Below are 23,569 nucleotides of genomic sequence, written 5' to 3'. Positions count from 1 at the left end.
ATGAGGTAAGGAACCTTTTTATCCTCCCACAATGCCTATCCCACTCATCACCATACTTCACAAGGAATTTCCTGCAACTTAACAGAACCACAGAGCATACATCAAATCCCATTAAATCAGAGCTTGCCCTACAAGGGACCTTCGGTCACTGTGGCTGCACTGGCACAACTATGTTGGAAGACATCCTTAGTAGAGCCATGACATACGGCAACAAGAGGGGTTTTTCTGCCAGCTTAGCTACTCCATCTCCCCAACATGGCTCAAACTAAGCTGACAGGAGCCATCCTCTGCCTATGTAACAATGTCTACACCAGGTTTCTGCCAGCATAGCTCCACTGACAAGGAGCCTCCATTGACAAGGGGGATGCAATCTTTTCAAAGGATTAACCAACATAGTTATGCCAGCAAAACTATGCAGTGGAGACTGGAGTTCACACTGCAGCAAAACACTTCAGCCACTTTAACAAGGATTTACTACCACTGTCTGTGCTTGGGCTAAGCATGTGACATGGTATTTATTAATGGGGAAAGTCTGAGATTTCTGTAATGCCAAAAATGAGCAAACAGTATGAACAGAACAAAGCAAATTAGGCTCTGGGCAAACATACTTTTTAATCACTTTAAGAGTGGGGAAGCAGCCACTTCGGAGCACACACTAGCTGTTACAAGGTAACTTACATCTGCCTGCTTCTGTAATGATGTGTTGGCTAAACTGCTGTAATTTTAACCCTGAATAAAACAGGGTTAAAACTGAAATGGTTTTCCTATGCTGGTATGGGTGCAGAAGCATACAGATGTAACAGTGCCATTGGAAGAGCTTACCTTAGCATAATTTGATATCAGTACAAGTATTAGATCTCCCTATAAACTTAGACTCTTAAAGTCCTTTCCTCATTAGTAATCTGGAGAGCTAATAGCATGCAAGAAATTGTTTCTCAGGTAAGTTATCTAGCTGAGCTTTCTGCAGGAACACACAGGTGTTAGGCACCACCCCTTTCGGTACCTAATACTTTTAGGTTTTATTAAAACCCCAGTCTAAGTTATAATGTCCCTTTAAAATAAGCTACGGCATTACCATCGTGGGGCTCTCTTATAGGCTATGGACCTGATCTGCCACTGGTTGGCCCCACCCCATGTGCAGTCACTTACACCTATGCACCATGAATGGAAAACACTCCCATCCTGATGATCACCCACCCATTCTACCAGTATAAATGATAACATAGGATTCAGGGCAGCTGTGAATCAGACCCAGAAACATGAGACTGCTGACAAGCAACCCTCATTTGGAGACTGGGAACAAAGAGCCTCTCCAAATTAACTAGATTATCATTCTTTCCCAGGGACACAATGAGACTGCACCTGAATTACTTCAATTCCTAGCCTGGACTTCAACACCTCACTGGTGCCCCTGGAATGGAGTGGAGCCACAGTGACATCCAGTGGACAACTGGGTTAATCACAAGTGCAGCCTCTCCACTGACATACTTGGCATAGGCAGCCTGCAGTTTCTAGTTACTGATATTGGAAGCATGGGAAAAGATAGTTATGACTTTGGTGTTAAAGGTAAGGCATGGGGTGACTGTGAATGTTCCCATGGAACTGTATTAGAAGATCTTCCCATTTTACCAAAAGTAATGCTGCCCAGATATAATTAACCCTTTGACTGCTGGACACTGCAGCTGCTTGGGTGTTGTGCTGTTCATATGAATTCTCATTCTTCTGACTAGAATAAAGGGATCAATAAGCCTATCCAGAAGACAATGCTGGTGCCAGTGTGCTTGGCATGACCCCCATCGGTACTGTATGAGACCAAGGGGTGGCCCTTCTTTCAGTCTCTCTTCAGTGACATGCTGTGCAGCCTTGGGGACATCCTTATACCTTTCTATGTCCAAAGCTGTAGATATACATAACTTTCAACTGCCTTAAACAAGGAAAAGAATTGGTACTACAAAGTACAATGAAACAAGGTTAAAGTTATAACAGTTTGGGTATATTTATATCACCCTATGAAGATGCATATGTAACAGTTACGGCTTATACCCTTATAATTCAATACTGGTATAATTGGTATTTCTTTCTACACCATTCCTGTAGAATGGGTATTAAATAGGCCTCCCTTCATAACTAGGATTAAGCCTCCATAATTAGAGTCAGGTAGCACAATACAACAGATCAAATATCCAGCATCAGCACTTTATATGACCTATAGCCTGCTATAGCATCTGCATGTGATGCCATTACTCCTGCTATGCCTTTTATCACTAACATTAGTCTATACTGGTGAAGCAAGGCTCTAGAGCAGTGATTTTCAGCCTGTGGTCCATGGACCCCTATGGAACTGCAGACTATGTCTAAGGCGTCCACAAAAGATGACTACAATAAATTAAAATGACATGAATACCCACACTTACCATTCAAAGGGGTCTGTACCTCCATTCAAAAAATTTTAGGGGTCAGTAGGCAAATGATGCAAACCCCAAAATGGGATAACTTTGCCCTGAAAGAATCAGGGGCAAGTGGTACATTTTACACCATTTTAGAGTTTGTCTGTCCATATCCAGTTCCAGGGAAGTATTTGCTAAAGGCAAATGGGCCATTACTCACTCCCTCATCATATATGGTACAGTGACAAGGTGCAGTAATACCTGCTTGTTGTGTGCAGCTGCCCTGGGAAAACTGCACCACTTGCCTGTTCCTGATCCTGGTGCCTTTTCACCACTACAATTACACTGGGGTATGTGCTTGTCTGGCCATGCCCTTGCACAGCTAACAGAAAGAAGGGATTCTACTACTTTTGGAGCCTTGGGTGAGAAGAACTTTCAGAACAACAGCTGTCTATATTGGCAAGGTGCTGTCTGCTTCAACTTTACTTACCAGTGACTACTGCCCAGCAGGGCCATGCGGTCTGTTTTAACCCCATAATGACCAAAAGGGACATCAGCCATCAGATAGCAGAAGTGAGCAGCTTCTATTAGCCCTTTCCCAGCTGGAGAGAGAGAAAAAGAGATAAAAGCTAAACAGACCAAAAACTATGAGTGCAATGAACATTACTGTGAATATTTTTACACCTGCATGTGAGAAAACAGCTGAGTTAACTTGCCCCTTCTGCCCATTGAGCACTTCAGTTCCTTCCCCAACATCCCCCTTCACTGCTGCTGTTCTTCCAACTAATAAGTGTTGTTTTCAATTAGAGGAACCTGACTGGGTAAGAAGTACATGTGCCATCAGCTCCCTGCTTAGGTATGGTGCCAGTAAGCGTACAACTCCAATTTCAGTCTATCAGAAGATAGTAGTTGTGGCAAAATGTGTTGTCACCATTTAATTGGCCCTAGGAATGAGCAGAGTAAGTTGTTATTCTCAGTCAGTCACATCTGCCACTTGTGCTCTGAGATAGTTTGGAGTTTCTAAGAGGGAAGTGAGTATAAATTTCAAAGCCTGCAATGATGCCATATACCTGCAGGATTTTGCAGCTATGGGTACCTACAGATGAGCCAAGAGGCTGCTCCAATGTGCTATAATTACAGTGTGTCAGAGCAGACTCGATTAATCAAGTCTGCTGGAGCATGATAATTACTGCACTCCAGCTAGTGTCAGCATCTTATATATCAGTGTTCCCATGCTTCAAAATGGTGGGGGGGGCACTTGAACTAAAGTTCGTTTGATGAGCTTTAGTTCAAGCACCTCTGCCACCATTTTGAAGCGCAGGAACACCAATACATGAGACACTCCCAGTGCTTTAATTAGAATGGCTTTCAGAGCTACTCTAATTAAAGCACACACACTCCCAACACACTCACAGGGAACATGTAAAAACAGCCTATGTCAGTGATCCCTAACCCACAGCTCACAAGCAGCATGTTGACCATGAAACCTTCTCATGTTGCTCAAGGCCATAGATAATTATAAAGTTTAAACTGAGACTGATGGAAAAACAAAGCATGATATTGCCCGCAACATGTTACTCGCTCAGTGTTGTCTCCCATGGGTCAGCAAAGCTTGGAGATCACCGGTATGTATTGTCTGTGAGTGTGTACATACAAGACAGCAATACCTTCTCCCATTTCTGCCTCACTATGAGGAGTGAAACACTGCAGTTAGAAATGTACATATGTCCATGCCCACATAAAAGCATATACCAGTGAACTTCTGCACACACACATGCACATACAAGTGCATGCATACACATGTGCACACACAGACAGGAGCTCCCTGTTGCAGTGGAACATGTAGATCACTTTGTCAAAGGAAACCAGGCCCACAAGTTCACAGGCTGGGATTTGTAAACTGACAGAGGTGTTTAGGCACAAACACATGATTACATGCACTACAAAATCACATGAAAAGAAGAAGGTGCACAAGGCTCACAAATATGTACACATCTGTTCACAACAACTTAGAGCCCCATATGCTTTTGAGATGTCACAAAGCATTTTAAGAGAAGCTGAGCAGTAATTTAATAATACAGCTGTGGTGTCCAGCTGAAGAGGGAACAAGCATTCAGCCTGGAAGTAAAGTAGCATGAGCTGTCCTGACACCATTGTGCAAGGAATTCAAGAGAGAAAAGACAGAAGCACTAGCCCCACCCCAGCCTGGTCCATTCAAGCACTGGAGAGATTAACGGGGTGGTATCTGATGGCTCAGCTGTGACCAGGAGGCTGGGAACAGTGTGTGAATAGGCACCACTGCCCCCTCCCCAGCTCCAATTTCTTCCTGATATTTCTGAGTTCATATGAAATGCAAAAGCACCTTCCCTGCTTACAAGAGCACTCAGCAAATATCCCAGATCATCACAATTTCAAGAAACAAGCATCAATCCCCTACCACACCACTCCCAAACACAGGCAGGAGCCAGGTAAGAAAACTGAGTTGGTGTCCAGCCACTCCCCAAGTCCCCAGTCCAGACAAGCATACCTGTGAGTGCTCAGGTCACACTGCAGGCACAGCAATGACTGCCTCATTATCACAGCTTTAAAAATGTTGGCCTGTTTTTTCTGGGTGGTCTCTCAATTTTAGTGGTCATCTTATGGCAGCAAAGGTTATTGCAACTGAAACTGTAAATAAGCCCTACCTTTGTCTTCCCTTTTCCTAAGTGTCCCAGCTATACACCAGCAGAAACTTCAATAGCTGACTCAGAGAGACCATTTTAGCTAGAGGCAAAATGATATTTAGCCTACCGCTTGGAGGGCTAGGCCTAGCTGCTGTGGTGGTGGAGGTGATATGGGTGTCTTTACAGTTGACATGAACTGAGACTAAACAGTTTTCACTCAGGGCCCCAGGTAGGTTTTGTACTTTAGCCATTCAAGCCCTTACTCTCCTGCTTCCTGGAATAGATTGCATTGAATCTGTGAGCACAATAAGGCACCTTATCGGATGCTGCATGTGGACTTCTGATCTGGAGACAGTATCTGCCTCTGCTCACCTAAAGTGTCTCCCATTGTGACAATGGCTCGATGGTTCAGCTCAGCCTCTCCAACATGGTTGGACAATATCACAGCTAGATGGGGTCTCCAGTCTCCCCATTTGCTATCTCCACAGCACTGGGAAGGAAAAGAAAGGAGGAAAAGGAAGATAAACACATAGTTCACCATCTTGACATAGCCTTTACCTGACTTCAGTTGAAAGCTATTAAATCTCACAGAGAGAAGGATCATTCACTCTAAAGAAATGGGGATGTAAAGAGGGAGAAAGGGGAAATCCACAAGAAATTAATGCTACACCTCCTCCTGCTGCTCACTGAAGTTCACCAGTGCTGCCCAGTGGCTGTGCCTCTTGAAAGAAGCCAACTTAATGGTAGATACTCATGCAGAGTAACAAAAAACATTCATCCAACTTCATCCCTCTGTATCAGCATCTGCTCCAGTCACCAGGTGCCTCCCCCACGCTTTCCCTCCATGCCACCATCAGCCAGCAACTCCTACCATCCATGCACTTCTAAAGATCAGCTTCATGTTTCCCCAGGTCAACTTCACACCTTCCCCCTCCACTGAACACTGGCACACGATCCCGCATAGAGATAGTGGTTATTATACTTCACCCAACCCAAATTCCTATAGAAGAAAATTGCTGTTCTGGTCCTGTCCTCCTATAGAAACTCACGGAGCCCAGTGTTCCTATTTCAAATCTATGCCAGGCACTGTAGGAGGAAGTAGAAGGCCACATGTGATAAGTACCAGAGCTGCTTGGGGTATTCTTCCTGACATGAGTTGGAAGAGAGTCTGCAGGGGATCATTGGCAGCCAATGTGCTGGTGAACCTGTAAACAGAGAGAGGAGAAGCAGGGATATTATGCTCATGGCTCTCCAAGGCCTCATTCATCTCCAATACAAAGAAAAAATGGCAATCCACCTCCCAAAAAATGCTCCGTGAAAACGTTAAATAAAAGCTGTTGGTGAGAATATGACACAGGAAGGAAAGAAGAATAAATCCCAGAAGTCTGGTGATCTCTATGTTATTTGCAGGCCAGAGAGCTGCACAGGAGAACTCCTCAATTCCGGGAAACTTCTCCCTGGAAAGGGTTCAGGTTGTCTGAAGTACAGAAAAAGAGATTACACAGGGATGTCACACAATTGTAAATGGAAAGGGAAGGGAACTGCCTAAGCCATACTGTGAACAGAGGATTTTCATTCAGTTTAAAGGAAGATGTGAAGCAGAATAGCTATTCTTAATTAATTCCCTATGTGGGCGCTTACAAAATAGATTAGCCAAATTCAGGTCAAAGATTCATTTATTCTGGAATTAAAGCATCCACATTGCAGGTTAACTGGAAAAAGTTCATCGGAATAGTTCTTCTAAAAAAACCTCCCCTTGCAGACAAGCCTTGAGATGTTTCCTATATTACAATATGGTCAATTGTACAAAGGTGAGATTCTCTGAAATAGTTGAAGTTGGGGCATTAGGGCTGTAGCCCTAGCCTAAAGACTTAACTTTCTGGTGAAGGAGGGGAGAAGTTAAGTAAGCTGCCCTATTAAATCTCAAAGAATTGTGGAACATTGGAACAACAGACATGCCTGTAAGTGCAAGGAGAATACTGGATCCTTTCAAACACCGCATATTCACCCTTTTCTCACTCAGCCAGCTTCTAACTCATGTAAGGATTTTCACATGGACCCCCCTCAGTTAACCCTCCACAAGTGCGGCAGCTAGTCAAGGAATTAGTGTCTAAGATGCTGCTTCTTTTCCTCCTTTAAGGCTGGATTTTATGAGATGCCAGATTACAGCATTATTGTGAGTACAGATGTGAGCTACCCCCCACCCAAGGCAAGCCAAGCCACGCCACGCCACGCCACGCCACGCCACGCCACGCCAGGACAGCGAGCTTGCTCCTCTTTATCCAATCAGCCCAATATGGTCATGCTCCCCTTATCTCACAGCCCTCTCTCCATGCCCAGATTGTCTTACCAGCTGAACAGCACAAGCCATGTTATTTTCATTCACATGGCTGGGGTGTTTCAGGTTACCCCATCCCATATCTCAGAACGTCTAGTAGCAGCTTCCCCCCCACTTCCTAGCCACCAGATTGGTTTTTCTTGCCAAGCTGGAGGCATGTATGCCTGAGGAAACTAGCCAGATCTGTACAGGTTCCTCCACATGCCTATTCAGCTGCCTGACAAAGTAATGGAGCATGAAGGGCTTGACTGGAACCTGTGCATTGTTTTTGCTTTGTAGCATGGCTACCATGAAAGCAATGAGTGACACCTCAATGGTTAGCTGTGCCCAGCAAAACCAGTCACCTGAAAGCTGCCCTCTGGCCATTCCTACCCACCCAGTCAGCACCCAGCTGTAAGTCCGTGAGTCCATCTTGCTTGACAGAAACAGGGCATGACCCCACAGCTGGTTTCTCATGGCCCAGTCCAAAGCTTCCTGCAGCCAAAATAATAATAAAAAAATCATCTTATTACCACCTGTTACTGTTTCACTCTTCTACAGATATGAAGGAAATGCCCAATTCCACACCTAGTTTGGGACCAACAGCTCTGGCTCCCCAGCCTAACTTCTCTGGAGATTTTTGGGTTGAAGCTTGTCTTGCTAGGAGATCTCTGCATCTAGGGCAGGCTGGTCTCATGTGAAATGAATTGTTTTTCCTGCAGATGTGATTCTTCATCCCAGACACTGAGCTAGCTCAGGCCTGAGACAGCTATATAATTCAACCCCCCACCCAAGCCCCCATCAACTACAGATAGAGGTTAATGGACTTGGAAAGGCAAAGGGAAACTCAGCCACTTCTCTCCAAACAGGGCAATGCTGGGGGGTCAATGGCTGAGGAGACACTGAAATGTACATCAGCCACTTACTTTCTTCCTGCCATAGTAAAGTAGCTTGGTGAACTTCTCCACTATCTGTTCTGGTGTATCCATGATGGGTGGGATCTCCCCAGTGAGGAGATCTGGTGTTCCAGAGCCATATGATGACCACTCATCATCTGTCAAGTTGATCAGGTTGGCTGCTGGGTTTTGCCTTCTGTACTTCTCCAAGCGCTTGCAGTCTTGCATCAGAAGCTCAGCTGTATCTGAGCCTACCATGGACTATAAAGAGACAGGGAAGAATACATGATTTGCCATATCAAACCAGGCCAATGACCTGTGCAGTCTGGTATCTAGAACAAGACTGAATATTATGAGTGATTCCTTTTGGACCTTCCACTCATCATCAGTTTCCCCCTTCCACTGCTGGCTTTTATGATTTTTATCCTGCCAACTGTCACCAGTGAGTCTCTTTTAACCATGTATATGTATGTTAGTGGAAAACGGTCATGGTAACTAGCTGTCAATAAGTAAAATTCAAATGTTGGTGATTTTACTGTTGTATTTTTTTCTAACAACCCAGAGCAGACCCCCTGCAGATTAGGTCTGAATAATTATTCACCTTTTCAGTATAAATCTAGCTCCTAAACCAAGCTGACAGAGCCCCTGTAAGTGGTGCTGTTGTACAGGAACATTGGTACCCCTTGGTACAAGCAGCAGCCCTGAACCAGCATTTCTTCTATATACCCAGTATTTTGGGCAACGAGACTGAGAAAGTGTGATCCATTTAAGATTCCATATTAGCAATACTTGGTTGCTTCACATTTATACTAGGGACCCTCACTACAAGCTCTCCATAACAGAATCAAAGGGACTCAAAAGCTTTGGCATATCTCTATAACAGCACCTTGCAATGCAGGCACGTACCCCATTCTGACGGCAAAGCAGGATCAAGAGTTTCCAAAGTAGGGCGGAATCTCTGCCTCTCTGAGTTGTCAGGTCACAGCTCATGGCCACTCTGTGATGGCAAAATGTCATCACATCCACCTTGTGCAAATCTTCCCTGCAGAAACAATCACAGAAGCAAAAGTGTGGGAGATGTCAGCAAGTATAGAAGATGGCATCCCCAGGGACATCAAGGAGGAATCTATGAATCATGTGGAGGACTCCAGAGGCTCAAGGGGGCAGGAGGTGGGGAAAAAAAGCTCTTCATATGCAAATCAATAACAACTGTACCCATATGCAAGGCTCGCAAAATATAAGAGCATAGGGCTGGAAGGGACATCTTGTGTCATCAAGTCCAGTCTTCTGCACCCTCAGGTATCTATGTAATAAATAGGTGGTCCACAGGAACATCTGCTCCAGCCACTCTTACACACCTCATACACAAAGCACCCCATAACAACGCAAAGATAGCAGCTGGTTATTCTTATTCCCATTTTGCAGATGGCTCAACTAGAATGATTCACAATATATCTGAAATCCCTTCTTAGTGCCCTTAGGACATTTTTACCTGATTAATCTGTAAACAGAGAATGTCAAATATACTTAGAATTGTTGGGTTCTAGCAATCCTAATGCTGCTCTGGTGTCTCCTTCTGTTGTTCTACTATCTTCTGATCTTTACGTTTCTACCCAACTTCTATACTTCCTCAGTTCTCCTTTTGTAATTTCATCACTCTCCTTCCTTTAAACAGGCTGTTTCCTCTCTCATGAGCTTTGCCCATGAGCTACTGAATGCCATATCAAGATAACCAATGTAAAAGAGAACACATTTAATGTATCAAAAGGGAAACACCCACCAGGCTTTCACTTACTTAACCTCAACTCCTAAGGGCTTCAAAATCAGGCCTTAGTACTCATAGCTTAAGAGCTTGCCAAAACTGAATATTCTGGTTGCATAGATCACTGATTGTACAAAGATACTGGATGTCCAGGAGACCTTTCTAAAACCAGGTTTGCTGGGACATAACTCCAAAATAGGGCCAAATATTCAAGCCAAATCTTCAAGCAATGGAGGATGGATATTCTCAAAAAAACAAAAACCTTAAATCCCAAATCTGAGGTCAGGGGAGGTCCTGAATATAAGCCTAGTTTGGAACTTTACAAATGAGCCTTATCTACAAAATAAGCCTAACAAAAATACCTGGATCTAAATACTTCAAATCTATTCATCTTTGAAATTTGAATCAAAATGCCCTGGCTAGGGCTCATCTCCAATTCTTTAAGTAATTATACTACTCAGATGGTCAAGCTGGTACAAAATACTACAGTGCAGCCTGAAAGGAGGCTGTGTTTCTAGGCAGCAAGAAATACGGAGAAGTATGGTTTACTATGCCCTTTTGATGACTTTGTACCTGACCAGAGGCCCAGGGAACGCTTGCAGTTCCTCTTGCTCTTTTGTGTTATCAAAGATGACCTAGAAAACAAGAGCAGATTCAGTGACTGGCTTCTTCCTGCCTGGTTAAAGCTCCATCTGAACACGCAGAAAGCTGAGGCGCTTCAGCAAATGGCCTGACAATCTGGGTAAAAGTCCTCCGGGGAACTTTAGCGAATCCATATTGTTACAGAGCAGATGCACTAAGATATTGTGTTGGTTAGATGGTGAACTTTAAGAAACAATTGTCCTTTAGGATGGCATTTGGGTCATATACTTCTTGCCTTTGGAAGGAAGAAGACTCAGTTTAATGTTTATAGCAGGAAGAAAACAGGCTGACTTTATGGAGACAACCTTCCAGTTAGAAGTACAGTCTACTTGAGGCACTTGTTTGGAATCCCATACCATACCCATTGAGCCCCCCACAATCATCAATGTATTTCTCCTTTCTGCATTTTCAGAAAGGGCTAACATACCCATTTTGCAGATGAGAAGTAGAGGCACAGAGCAGCTAAGTAAAGGTGACAAGGAAGTCTGTGCCAAAGCCAGGACTAGAACCAAAGTCCCCCAAGTCCAAGGGAGGCTAGTGTCATAACCAGCAGGCCATCCTTCCCCCCAGTCACTCCCCCACCTCTCCTAAGATGACAGCTGTAACTCCAAAACATCTCATCAGAACGGACCAGCCATTTGGTATAAGAACCAGTCCAAGTGACTCCTGTAGGACTTGAATGATGGTAATCAACTAACAAAAACAACCTGTATCACACTCAAGAAACTGTAAGAACTAGAATGGCCTGAGCCCTGAATCAGATCCCTTCCACTGGGCCAAGGTTGCCTACCTGCAGAGCAGAGTTCAGCCAGAGCTTTGGGTGGGGGCAGGGAGATGCAAAATATACAGCTTTATTTGAAGTTTCACAGTGAAAGAGGCTGTGTGGGTATGGTACCTGAGGCTCTGAGGATTAATGGGGCTGTTTGGATTAATTGGAAAGTAGTTAGTCTCCATTGGAGGGGCTCCGCTGATTGCTTACCTCCAGGCTGTGCAGTTCCACAAGGGCAGGCTGCCCCTCAGCTGGGAAATTAGGGCACACTCGGACCAGATGGCCTCCTGCTCCAAAGCACACCGGCACATGAGGGAGTGAATACTTGAGGGGTGCCACATGGTGCAGGGTGGCCAATGAGGCCTCCTCTAAAAAATAAACATAGACACAAGCCAAAATCAGCTCTCTGGTTTTTACTCAGCACTGTTCATATTTGCAGAGAGAGTGAGGGAAAGCACCCAACTTTCTCTTCCAGGGATGACTTCACTGAATTCTCCACAAATGACAAGGAGCCAGTGCCACAGGTTCGCAGGTCTCTCCTGGGCCTTCTGACATATTTGCATAGTAGTGGGTCCAGTGTTGCCAGAGACAAGAATTATTGTATTTTTATGGTAGCTTTGACTCTTGCACGGCCCTTGCAAAAGTAACCCCAAAATGCTATAATTCAGGAAGATCCAAAGAGCATTTGCACTTGAAAAAAATTAAATCAAGTTTCCATTTCTAGATAACTTTAAATGGTCTCTGTGCCAACCCTCATGCACACAGACTCACTCAGAAGCTCCTTACGCATGTGACTATGCTTCTAAAAGCAGGGCTGTGGCAACAGAGGCCAGTGACACTAAAACACAATTCAACTGACATAGCAAAGTTCTAAGAGGTGACGGTGATCAGAATAGCTCTGTTTAGGGCAATGTGATCATCTATTAAAGACAAAGAGAATACATACACATATCCTAAATTTCTGCAAGGTATGATATTTTTCTATTTACGATAATTATTCCAGTTTTCAAATCTGGCAACAGGTTCTATATGTCCATCCATAGACAAACCCCCAGTAAGTGGCCAATAAACAGCATCACTCTTCACATTCCAAGCTCCTCAAATAAAGGCCACTCATCCCCCTCTGAATCTTTTTAGTTTCATGAGCGAGGGCAATGGCATATCCTGAACTTGTCCCCTGTCTCCCTAACTAGAGCTCGTGCATAATCCTGGCCTCACCTGAGGTCTTTGGTGGTTTCATGGTTACCCACCTGTATGAACTGGACTCCAAGCTTCAGATGGAGCGGGGTCATACTGATTGGAAGAGTCAAAAATGTACTGACTGAGTTCATAACTGCTGGAGCTGAGGCCAGATTCCTTGTACTGCTGAAGCAGACTGGGCTCACCAGTGCCTGAGAGCTAAGAGAAAAGACAAGCCAAGATGACACAAAGAAAGTGAAAGGGAAAAGGGTAGGAGAGAAAAGGAAGGTGGAAGTGAAGACAGGGAAGATGGGAAAACATGAAATGTAGTATAAATGAAATTAAACCAGTTTGTAGTGAGAGTGCCACAGCTTTCACCAAAATTGGGATTGAAAAAATTGTTTTAGAGCTAACACCAAAAGCCTCCACTGCTTGCACTACAGAGCTATGCTCTCAGGCTGAGACACAATTACCTCATCTCTATGGTGAATCCGGCACAGAGGGAGACAGGCAGCATGCACCACTGCTGAGGGTAACGATGCCTTCCCTCAGATAACATCAAGAAGTTTAGAGTCCAAGACAGTTTCAGTTTGTACCTGGTCATTCCCAAAAGTTTTGCTAAATGCAATTCAGCTATTTGGCTGGCATAATTCAACAGAGCTCCACTGACTTTCGTGGAGCTATGCCAATTTAAAACAGCTGTGGATCTATCCCACTACCTCAAACAGACATGATGTGATCACTCCAATGTGGCCACCAGCTGGGTTGCAGGAACCAAAAGAGCATCTCCTATCAGGAAAAAATTGCCCTGGAGGCAGTTGTTCACAAAACACAGTAAATCTGGATAGGGTCTCCTCTCTGTGGTCTGGATAAGCAATACTGTGCCGCATGCAGAGCTTCCATCTACCTACCCTGGTAACAGAGTGCTATGCTGCTGGGCAGCAACCTGGGGAAGATATGCGAAGTAAGCAGAGGAAAATGGATACCCTAGAAGAACCAAGAGTGAAATTACCCAATAAGATCAGCCTTTCAACCAATATCAGGCACAACAAGGGAGGCTTCTGTATTCAGATGCCTGTGAAGTATAAGTGAAAGCCCAGCAGGAGATTTTATAATCACAACAGTAATAACCAAGGCTCTGCATAAAAGTATCGAAGTACTATCCAAACAGTACTGAACTAACCTTCAAAATAACCCTGTAAGACAGGGACATAGTGTTTTCCCCCACTTTGCAGACTGCCAAACTGAGGCACTAGGCAGCATAGGAATTTGCTCGACGTCATGTAAAAAGGTTGAGGGAAGTACCAGGGATAAGGCCCAGGTCTTCCGATTGCCTGGCTTCTCTCTAACAACTACACAATGCTCCTCCTGCCTGCGGATGAACAGACAGATCTTCTCCCAAACCTCCCTGTCATCATTCTCAGGTGGTTACCTCATGTGGCTGGATGCTGGCCTCCTCCAAGGAGCTCCTTTGGGGTGCCTCCCCGGTCCACTCCTGCCTGGAGTTAGAGATGTAACTCTCCTCATAGGAGTCATTGTTCTTTGATCTATGAAAGGGAACTGAGTCAAGACCCAACATGAAGGTAGAGATGCCATAAACCATTGCAAGTCCATAGAATCCACTGGAAATGGGCTCAGTGCCAGTGCCATAAAGTGTGAGTACTGGCAGCTCCCCACAAGGTGCAAAGTATTGGACAGTGGTATGTATATGGGTGCTAGACAAAGACACAGGTAATAAGAAGAAACAGGACAGGTCTCTGCAACTTCTGGAGTAGACTCTGGCTCCTGCCAGATAGACCAGGGTTGTAGCATTGCAGCCAACCTGCTATATCCCAGTGAGATGAAAAGTGACTTTAAAGTTAAAAGGGTCATATTTCTAAAGATATTTAGTGCCCTGTCTGCTTTATAAACTACTGATAGGTTTTGAAAAAAACTTGTCTGTAAGCCTCAGACCCCTTCTAGCTGCAACCATGCAGGCCACACCATCAAAACTTAACTCATCATCATCATATCTATTTCCTTAGTGGGTTTTTTTTGTTTGTTTTGTTTTGTTTTGTTGGGGGGGGGCAGACACAGTACTTCTCCAATACAGTTTATAATCTAGGAGACTGAGCTAAAAGTCTTGATATCAATGGGAGTTTTTCTGTTGACTTCAATAGGCACTGGCTCAGATCCTAAGGGCTATATTAATCCTAGCTGCACAGCCCACCTGTGGTTCTTTACTCCCTGGGCACACTGGCACGAGGTAGGTATAACTTAGCTGGTTGAAATTCAGGGTGGGGCATCATTACTGTTGCCAGGGAGCTCTGCACAGGGGTTCATGAGGAATGAGTATTCCTGCTTGCAGGGAACTCTGAGATCAGCAGCTAGAATGTGCAGTAGAAGCACATGTGCTGCAAGCATTAGAATGAATCCAGAAATTCTTCCCATCAGCTCAACTTTGCAGCTGAAGTGCTGTTCTGTGATTCCCCACATGCTAACCTGCTCCACACACTCTCTACCTAACCCTGGGGATAAACGCAGCTCCAGTGTAGCAGCTGGGGTTAGTGAACCTACCTGTACAGTATTCCTATACACCTCTTAGCCAGTTTTCCAGCATGGTTAACTGAAGCAATAGGAGGCAACCCTGTTTAGTGTTGTTATCACGTAGAATGTGGACTCCAGGTCCATTTGTTTCTACAGCTCTTTGTTCTGCACAGCATCCAGAGCCCTCCTGATCTACAGAGGTGTAAAGACAATGTGCCATAGATTCTGCTAACTGCTAAATAGGATGGGTGGGGGCAAAGTTTGCGCACATTTGACAGGCATTCCCTTCCTAATCCTCCTTACCTGTACTGTCTTGCATCCATTTGCACAAATGCGCTGTTGGCCTGGTCATGACCAAAGTCTCTGCTATAGCTCTGATCCAAGTAATCTGCCTGTCTGCCATAAGGATCTCCTTGACTTGGATCTGCATGCTCAAGAGAAAACAACAGTGAAGCTGTAGCATTTCTTCTTCAGTGCAATTAGCATTAGTTAGATTAAAAAAGAGACAACAATGAGTCACAGGCACTGATCAGGATTTGCTATTCATAATTCATTGTCTCTAAATTATTCTGGTTTGTTATGTGAAGACAAATCAGAAGATACATCATAGCTCTATGTCTGTATGCACAATACATGCACATGCACAAGCGTACACACACACACACACACACACACACACACACACACAGACTTCTTTCTTCCTTCCATCCTTTTATGTCAGAAATATCATAAGACTAGTAGAATGGGCCTTCTAGCAAAAAAAATCAGAATTATCCCATTCCATTTGGGACTGATGGTGAGTACTCTGGGCTTTGGCTGGTACATCAACCTTAGGGTATGGACAAAAATACATTTCAGCCCCTGGCATGCAGGGTTGTGTTATTCTATCCACAGGGCTTCTCACAGGTCCAGAAATTTGGCAGTGAGGTAGCAGTGGCAATGTTAATTGCAACAATTCTGGAAGCCATGACAATTAATGCTGGCATTGCTTTCCCGCTGCCAAATTTCTAGACCTGTAGGGAAGCCCATAAGCTAAATGGCATGGCTCTGCAGGCCAAATTTGGCCCATGGGCTAGAGGTTGAGCACCTATCAGTATAACTCCTTACATAACCCTGCATGTAAAGGCTGCTGCTGAAAACACCTTTCAACTGCAAGCCCAAGTCAACATGGCATCAAGGGTCCATGACTCAGGGACTGGAAATGTGGGCAGCAAGTTGTGCTCTTCAGGAGAGGGAGAATACTTTTGGATGCCCTGCAGCAAGCCCTTCTGCTCAATACAGAAGAGGTGCTTGAGGAGGCAACTGCAGGCCTCACTGGAACACTGATTGATTTATACAGCTTACACAAAGGCTTTGCTAAAGAATTGGTGAGAGTAGGCCTGACTAGCAAAGTTGACCAATGCATGAACTCCTTATGGAAGCAAAACGTGGTATGTGGGAAAGATGGGAACTCTTGCCAGAAGATGGGAGCAGAAGATGGCTGTACAAGGTGTAGGATAGTCCTGTGCCTGCATGATATGACTAAAACAGGAACACCCAGGTCAGGATGTGAAACAAGCCCATGATACAGGACAGTTTGAGACATTCAAAATACAGATGGAATGCAATACATAATTTGTTTTGATAATTATATAAAAGGAGGGTTGGAAAGTATGGGAACTTTGTAGCGGCCTAGGGGAACCTGTGCGGTATTGTGCTGATTACCTTGTCGTACATACAAATGCCTTAATTCCTGTTCTGATGTACTTGTTAAGCCAAAACGTATTAGGGCTGTACTTGTAGACAATAAACCTGGTCAAATGTTTGTCACCAAACCAAATCTGTGGTCATTCTTTAAAACAAGATTGATGCTGGAATCTCTAAGCTGTGACTTCGTCAACACCACAGTTCCTAAGAAGTCAACACTGACAATACATCGATAACACCTGTTCAGGGCGTGAGCCAGGTTGTGGCTATAGCCCCGGTGGGTTCTATCCCCTGATTTTGGTTTGCGAGAGGGAGAGGTAGACTCGTAACAGTTCCAGAACATTTTATTTTGATCTCTCACTTACGCACCACTGGTGTAGATGTGGCTGCGCAGGTGGTTACACTTGGATCTGTCCCGGTTCAAATAAGGGACGAAAGAACGAAAAACAAAACGATGGATCCGAGAACGGAACGAACGAGTATGATCAAGTGCACAGATGATTGCCTGATGGTCCCAGAGGCAGGAGAAGCTGTGGGAAGCTGGCCAGGCCTACCCACTGAGCGGTGAATGCTCTGGCTTCTCCCCCCTGCGCGGTGAATTCTCTCTCTCTTCCTCCTCCCCAGGGAAACCTTAGCTTTTATAGGCCAGATGACAAGCACAATTTCAAGCAGGGTTTTTCACAGGGGACAGGGTTTCCCCAGCACATGGCCAGGGGCCATGTAGCCAACCAAATAGGGGCTTTCCAGATTGTGAGGAAAGTGCTTGAAGGCATCTGTTGCTGAGCAAAGCTGGCAGAGTCCAGCTGGAGCGTGACAACACCCAACAAGGACAACAGCAACACTAATCAAACCCAATGGCAGCAACAAGCAGTTCTCCTCTTCTAACAGGGCTGGCCACCATGACAAAGAGGTATATGTCTATCAGGCCAGGCACACATCAGACAGGATTAATGCTAAAGGTTTTGCCAGGCCAGTGTAACAGCTGATTGGACTACCCACGCCAGGAATGAACAGCAAGCAGAATAGCCTTAATTCCTATAGAAATATACAATACCTCTGTCATCCTGCACTGCTGGTGGGTGTCTGTAATAATCTTTATAAGAATAATCCTCCCCAGAGCTTGGTGCTGGGTAGTTCCAGCGTGGATCCTCATGACCTTGCCTGAAATGTAACACAGAGAGTGATGACTACAAAGGAGGATAAAAGAATGAGGAACCATCTCAGAACCATGTCAATACTGGGCTACTGAGGAGCTGCTCCTACTCCCTCAGTTCATGGGAATATACAATTCCAGAGCTAAAGACACACGTTACATCATAAGTAGTTCCAGGGTCAGGAGACCAGGAAACAAGCAGGACCTATTCTAAGATGGAAGTTCAAGGATCAAAAGATCAGGTCTTAAGTTTAGGGTTGAATTCACCTCCCCATCTGAGAGACAGACTTTGTTGTGAAAGTAGTTCGATAAAATAAAGATTCAAGTCACAAAGAACCATTGGCCTGAGCAATTTAACTGTATTAAGTGCCTGGCATGATGGTGCCCAGGAGAAAGAACAGATGGGTTTTGCTGGGATCCTTTGACCCTAGCTGACTTCCTGCCCCTTAGGCAGGGGGCTGGACCCGATGATCTTATGAGGTCCCTTCCAGCCCTAATGTCTACGAAATCTATTAAATCTATGTATGTGGGCATCTTAGGGAGCTCTTGGAAAAACACAGCCTTTTTCTCCAAAGCTTTGAAGCTACCATGTTCCTCAGGTACCTCAGATCAACCCTTGTACAATTTTCTTGGGAGCGGATTTAGCCCCATGCACATGCGCCATTGTCCTTAGCTGAGCATTCCACAAGCTTAGCAGAAAAAGTGTGCAAAGTGGACTATGCAGGCATAACATGAGGACCATAACCTGATCAAATCAAAACCTATCCATGCCATAACATTCAAATTCATTTCTACGCGATGAAGGATGTCTCCTTCCAACATTTTATCCTTCTACCCACAGCTGTTCCAGCAATAAAGTTACCAAGGTTGCCATAATTTTGTGCTATATTATTGCTTATTGCTCTCCTTAATTTCAAACAAAGAAACCAATGATTTACTCAAACAAATTATTTACTCAAACTTTCAAAAGAAATTCACTTTTTTGATTACATCAATTTAGAAATGTTTGGTCCCAGTATTAAAAGATTTAGAAACTTATGCATGACCATAAAAAGGGGATGAGAATGGAAACCAGGATGCATCCATAGGCATAGCAGTGACTACAATTCTTTCTTTAGTAACTGGTTATCCAGGAGAACATGGAAGAATAAAAAACAGAACAGTTTGAGCTATATGGTTAGTTCATTTTATTCATACTTTACCTTGAATATGGTCTAGGAGGATAACTACTTTCATAATATTCTGCCCTGGAATCCGACCTAATCCAGTCCCCTGGCCTCCAAGGATAGCTGTAGTGATAGTACTCTTCCCAGGAATCTTGCCAAGGTTGAGGCCCTGTTTGTGGGCCTTGTCGTTGGTGGTAGTACCTCTCACCATTGGGCCTGGATTGAGGGGGCGGTCTGTGGTAGACTTGCCTCCGTTGACCCCTGTCCTGGCCTTTCACTGGGGCTACATGCCTCTCCCATGGTTGAGGTGGCCATGGGGGTGTCCAAGGCTCCATCTGGGACTTGCTGTGGAGTCTCTTCCTGGCTTGCCTTCTTTCAGTTCCAAATCTAATTTAGTTTCCTGCAAACATAAGAGTAAATCCCAAAGCATGTGATTAAATGAGCTCTGAACCACCTCAGGGCAACCTACAAAGTGCACTGCCATTTTTCCAGTGTCATAATATCCATCAGCCTCTCTGTCAATCTACTGCTCTTTGAGTCTCTTCAGGGAGCCAGCAGGAAAGCATGGAAAATCCACCTGTCCACTCACCAGTGAGAAGCTGGAAATCTTCCTTGGCAAGTGTGGAGGCCTAAAACATGAATTTCTGCAGAATTTTATTTTCCATCTTAGAAAACAAAAAGCTCCCATATTTTTGCAGTTTCAATGATTACCTGCCAAGTATAAACTAGGCTAGTGTTGCCTTCCTGAATCTCCAGTCAGCCAGTGGTACCTGGATTGCTGCTGAGTGTTCAGTTTGCAGAACAAGATTAATCAGTTTCACTCCTGTAATTCACAATCCAGTGAGAGCAGTAAAACTGTCAAAATCTCATCTGCTTCGAAGAGCTGCTGCTAGAGATGGTTGGGAAACTATAGGTAGCATCAAAAGCAAGAGATAAAGCTATTTCTCAAAAGAATAATTTAAGAAAATAAACAGGAGCAAGAGGGAAACTGAATAACTGAACTGCTGCTTTACAGTGGGGTCAAGAGACCAGAGTAGAGAAGAAAGAGAAAGTTCTACCTGCCTTTCAGTAGCTGGAACGTTTCAAATTAGGCATCGGATGACACAAGAGCTCCATGTGGCCTCCCTGGGCAGCCAGTAGCTGCCAAGCTGTTGTGCTTTCTCATCAGGCCACTGTCCCTGAACCTTTTTGGCTGACTATCTTTGACTAGCTGAATTAGTCCTATGGCGAGCAGGTGTTTTTCAAGCCTTGGTCAGTGTGCTCTGAGCTGGGAGGGAGAGAGATGAGCCAGCAAATTAGGTCAGCCTCACAGGTGCAAGGAGCTGAGACAATGTGCTGTCAACCACCCCAAAATACCAAATATGTTTCTGGAGTAGGAAGCTCTGGCACAGGGGTCTTCATGGAGACCTCTCCTCCAGCACGCTACTTGAGTCTTTACCAGTTACCTGTTTGCCAGCTAGACTACAACATCACCCAGGCCCTGTAAGGGGAAGATGGACCTTAAATAATTGTCTGTCTTGAAACACCACACCCTTCAGTAGGGGATTTTGTCTCCCAGGGGTGCATCTACATGTGCATTAATGTGCCATTGCTACAGCACATTAAGTTTAGTACCTCTAATATGAGGTACTACATAAATGTGCTGTACCCGGCAATAATGTGCAGTAGCAACAGTGCACAGTCTTTTTGTGATACTTAATGCACAGTAGACTAATCTGACTGTGCATTAGCGCATTAACATGGTTTTTACCATGTAGAGGCGCCCCAGAAGTATCACCAGCTGAGCGGGCAATCTGACAGCACAATGACTTCTAAGCTATCTTTGCTTCTGCCTGCTTGCCCCCTGTCCCTATCACCTTGCCATGTGCAACGTAATACCAAAATTCCTACCAGAATAAACAACACAGAAGTAGTGCAGGGCAGAAAGGAGCCACCACTGTGTGCTCACTTTATCACAGTGTTCCAGGCCTCACCAGATCCAGAGGTCCCATCCAGAGCAGACAGACAGTTCCTCGAACATTCAGAAACAGCCAAATGTTTGCTAGATATAATACTCAAGAAATAGGCCCTCCCCACAAAACTGGGATCTAGATCTCCAGGCTGTGCAGATCAGGGTATATGACCTGTTATGAACAGAAAGACATGCTCACCCTTGTGCAGCCATATAGGGGCTTGGAACAACATCAGCCCTTGCAATCCCCTGAATGGTAGATCCTGTAAGCCTTGCCCTGCTGGTCAGCGCTCCCCTCCCCAAAGTGAGCAGTGACTCTAGTCTGCAGCCCCGTGACTTGGCAGGCACAGAAGTGAACGTATCCTGCATTGTTAGAAAGGCTAGCACAGAAACTATGCCCCTCAGAGACTCTTAGACCTCCTGGTAGAGCACTGCACCTCCAAACTGCTCCTGAAAAAGGACTGAAGCCTCATGGAGTTCAAAAGCCTTCCAGGCTCATGGGTGTGTGGAATCAAGGTTTGATGCTATTTATTTGAAATAAACTGGCTCTCCTCCTCCCACTCCAAAAGTTAATCTCCCCCTCTCTCTCATAACCTTGACCAAATTATTCTGGGCTGTCCTCAAGGTGGACATTTACACTGCTTACTACTGTGATTTCAGCCTGAGGTCCACCTACACAATACAAAGTATAACCACCCAAGTAAACACCAGTCTAGTAAACACACTTGTGGGTAAATAAATCTGTTCCAAGTACAGGCCATTCCACCACCCAGAACTAAGTGAAACAGGTTTAAATGACCATTTCCCAGGGGTCACAGGACAACCAGCACCTGGCAAAAGCAGAGCGAGCAGTGAGATGCCCCTCAGCACATACACACACCTGCTTGAATGAGACCACCGCCAGCAACTCTGCAGACCTGGACTGAGCTCCCCGGGTTCCTGTAAACAGCTGTCAAAGTCCACCTGCCACATCAGCGGAGGCCTGTCTGAACCTCTGCCTGCTCTGGATCAGTGCTCCCGGCTCGCTTCCAGCTCAGGGGCCTCACCAGCGTGACTAAGCAGAGCAAAGTACGGACCTCACATGCCTCAGGACAAACCCATCTTTTGACTGCTTGCTCAGTGCTGCAAGGGTTTGCTCTCCTGTTTATATTTAGGCTTCCTGAGACATTAAGATCCAGGCAGCCTGGGACATATGGAATTTAAAACTAAAACAGCCAAAGAAAAGAGAAAGACAAACTTCCCAAGTTAACTTGTTAACCAGTGAGGACTTTTCCTCTCCTCCTTACAATAAAAGAAGATCATATTTTAGTTTGTTTTCACTTTTTCTTTCCACTTGTCTGGTTCCCTTGTCTCTCAACAGGAATCCATCACGCAAGTCCAAAAATCACTAATCTTTTCCTTCTATTACCTAATAACTAGTGGATCTATTCTATTCTACATATGTTCCTATATATCACCACAATATCTGATTTCAACATGTGGCCAATATGCCGAGATATAAATGGAACACGCTAATTAAGGTTCCTTGTTTAGTTGGTCTGCAGATGCTTCCTCAGCCTGATGAAGGGTATTTGTACCCAAAAGCTTGCAAAGAAGAAATTTTCCAACTATTTGAGTTGGTTTAATAAAAGATACCAGATTTACCCAAAGAATCTTGTCTGCTTATGTCCTTAGACCAACATGACTACAACCTATACCCCTGAATACTCTACTGTAACATTCAAAAGTCTCAATCACACAGATGAGTACAAATGTTAGTCACCTCCTACGGCACTCTGAAAAAATTTAAAATGCAGGTCTCAGGAAAATAAGGGAAAGCCCTGTAAAAGCAAGTAAACGTCCAGATACAAAGCACCTTATGTTATTGGTTTAGTGATCCTCAACTGTTTCCCAACCATGGATAAAGAAACCACTTACAGTTTCCTGCCACAGCCCTTACTTGAGAAGTTTTCTCTCTTCTCTTCTGTAGTTAGAATACGCACAGGTTCTCGAGAACTTACTGGGTATGTCTACATAAGACGCTTAATGAGCAGTAGACTAATTTTAATGTGCAGTAGACTAAAGCTGTGCTAATGCACTAATGGCCAGTAGAATTAGTCTACTGCACATTAAGCATCAGGAAAAGACCATGTACCTTTGCTATTATGCAGTAGTACCAGCTACTGCACATTTAGTTAGTACCTCATATTAGAGGTACTCAACTTAATGCGCAGTAACAACAGCACATTAATGCACATGTAGATGCACCCACTGAGTACCATAGGGCCCATCTAACCTATAACAATTGCTGCTCTGCAACCTGAACAGCACGTGCTCCCAGTGGCTGGGGAGGCATGGCTGTGCCAGCAGTGATGGGAGTGCAGCGGCGGGAGCCTGGTGGCGGTGACTGGGGAGCTCTCACAGATGCCACTGGCACTGTCGGCGGTAGGCAGTGGGGGGTGGCAAGTGCCTACCAGGGGTCGGTGACCACCC

At 44.8% G+C, this 23,569-nt stretch overlaps 1 protein-coding gene across 8 annotated transcripts in view; it reads right to left on the bottom strand.

The window, feature by feature from the left end:
* SEC16B (SEC16 homolog B, endoplasmic reticulum export factor) overlaps nt 1–22,100 on the bottom strand; it is a 55,389-nt gene extending 33,289 nt beyond the window's left edge. For 3 of the 8 annotated variants that reach the window (XM_019501831.1, XM_019501832.1, XM_019501833.1), the window contains exons 1-15: nt 21,978–22,098; nt 21,120–21,269; nt 19,183–19,546; nt 17,882–17,988; nt 15,445–15,565; nt 14,048–14,162; nt 12,687–12,834; nt 11,647–11,804; nt 10,599–10,660; nt 9,170–9,305; nt 8,294–8,524; nt 7,765–7,862; nt 6,174–6,255; nt 5,423–5,540; nt 2,878–2,989 (exon numbers count right to left, since the gene is read on the bottom strand). In XM_019501831.1, the coding sequence (XP_019357376.1) occupies nt 2,878–2,989; nt 5,423–5,540; nt 6,174–6,255; nt 7,765–7,862; nt 8,294–8,524; nt 9,170–9,305; nt 10,599–10,660; nt 11,647–11,804; nt 12,687–12,834; nt 14,048–14,162; nt 15,445–15,565; nt 17,882–17,988; nt 19,183–19,481 (1,787 nt within the window). In that variant the 5' untranslated portion in view covers nt 19,482–19,546; nt 21,120–21,269; nt 21,978–22,098. Of the gene's footprint in view, nt 1–2,877; nt 2,990–5,422; nt 5,541–6,173; nt 6,256–7,764; nt 7,863–8,293; nt 8,525–9,169; nt 9,306–10,598; nt 10,661–11,646; nt 11,805–12,686; nt 12,835–14,047; nt 14,163–15,444; nt 15,566–17,881; nt 17,989–19,182; nt 19,547–21,094; nt 21,270–21,977 lie in introns of all 8 variants that reach the window. The other 5 variants (XM_019501825.1, XM_019501830.1, XM_019501828.1 and 2 more) reach the window with 4 other exon arrangements.
* Nucleotides 22,101–23,569: the final 1,469 nt, after the last annotated feature.

This window comes from Gavialis gangeticus, unplaced genomic scaffold (assembly GCF_001723915.1).
Source record: "Gavialis gangeticus isolate Ggan-Ray unplaced genomic scaffold, GavGan_comp1, whole genome shotgun sequence".
NCBI classification, from domain to species: Eukaryota; Metazoa; Chordata; order Crocodylia; family Gavialidae; genus Gavialis; species Gavialis gangeticus.
The sequence above is the reverse complement of the archived record's forward strand: the minus strand, read 5'-3'. Positions and strand labels throughout refer to the sequence as shown.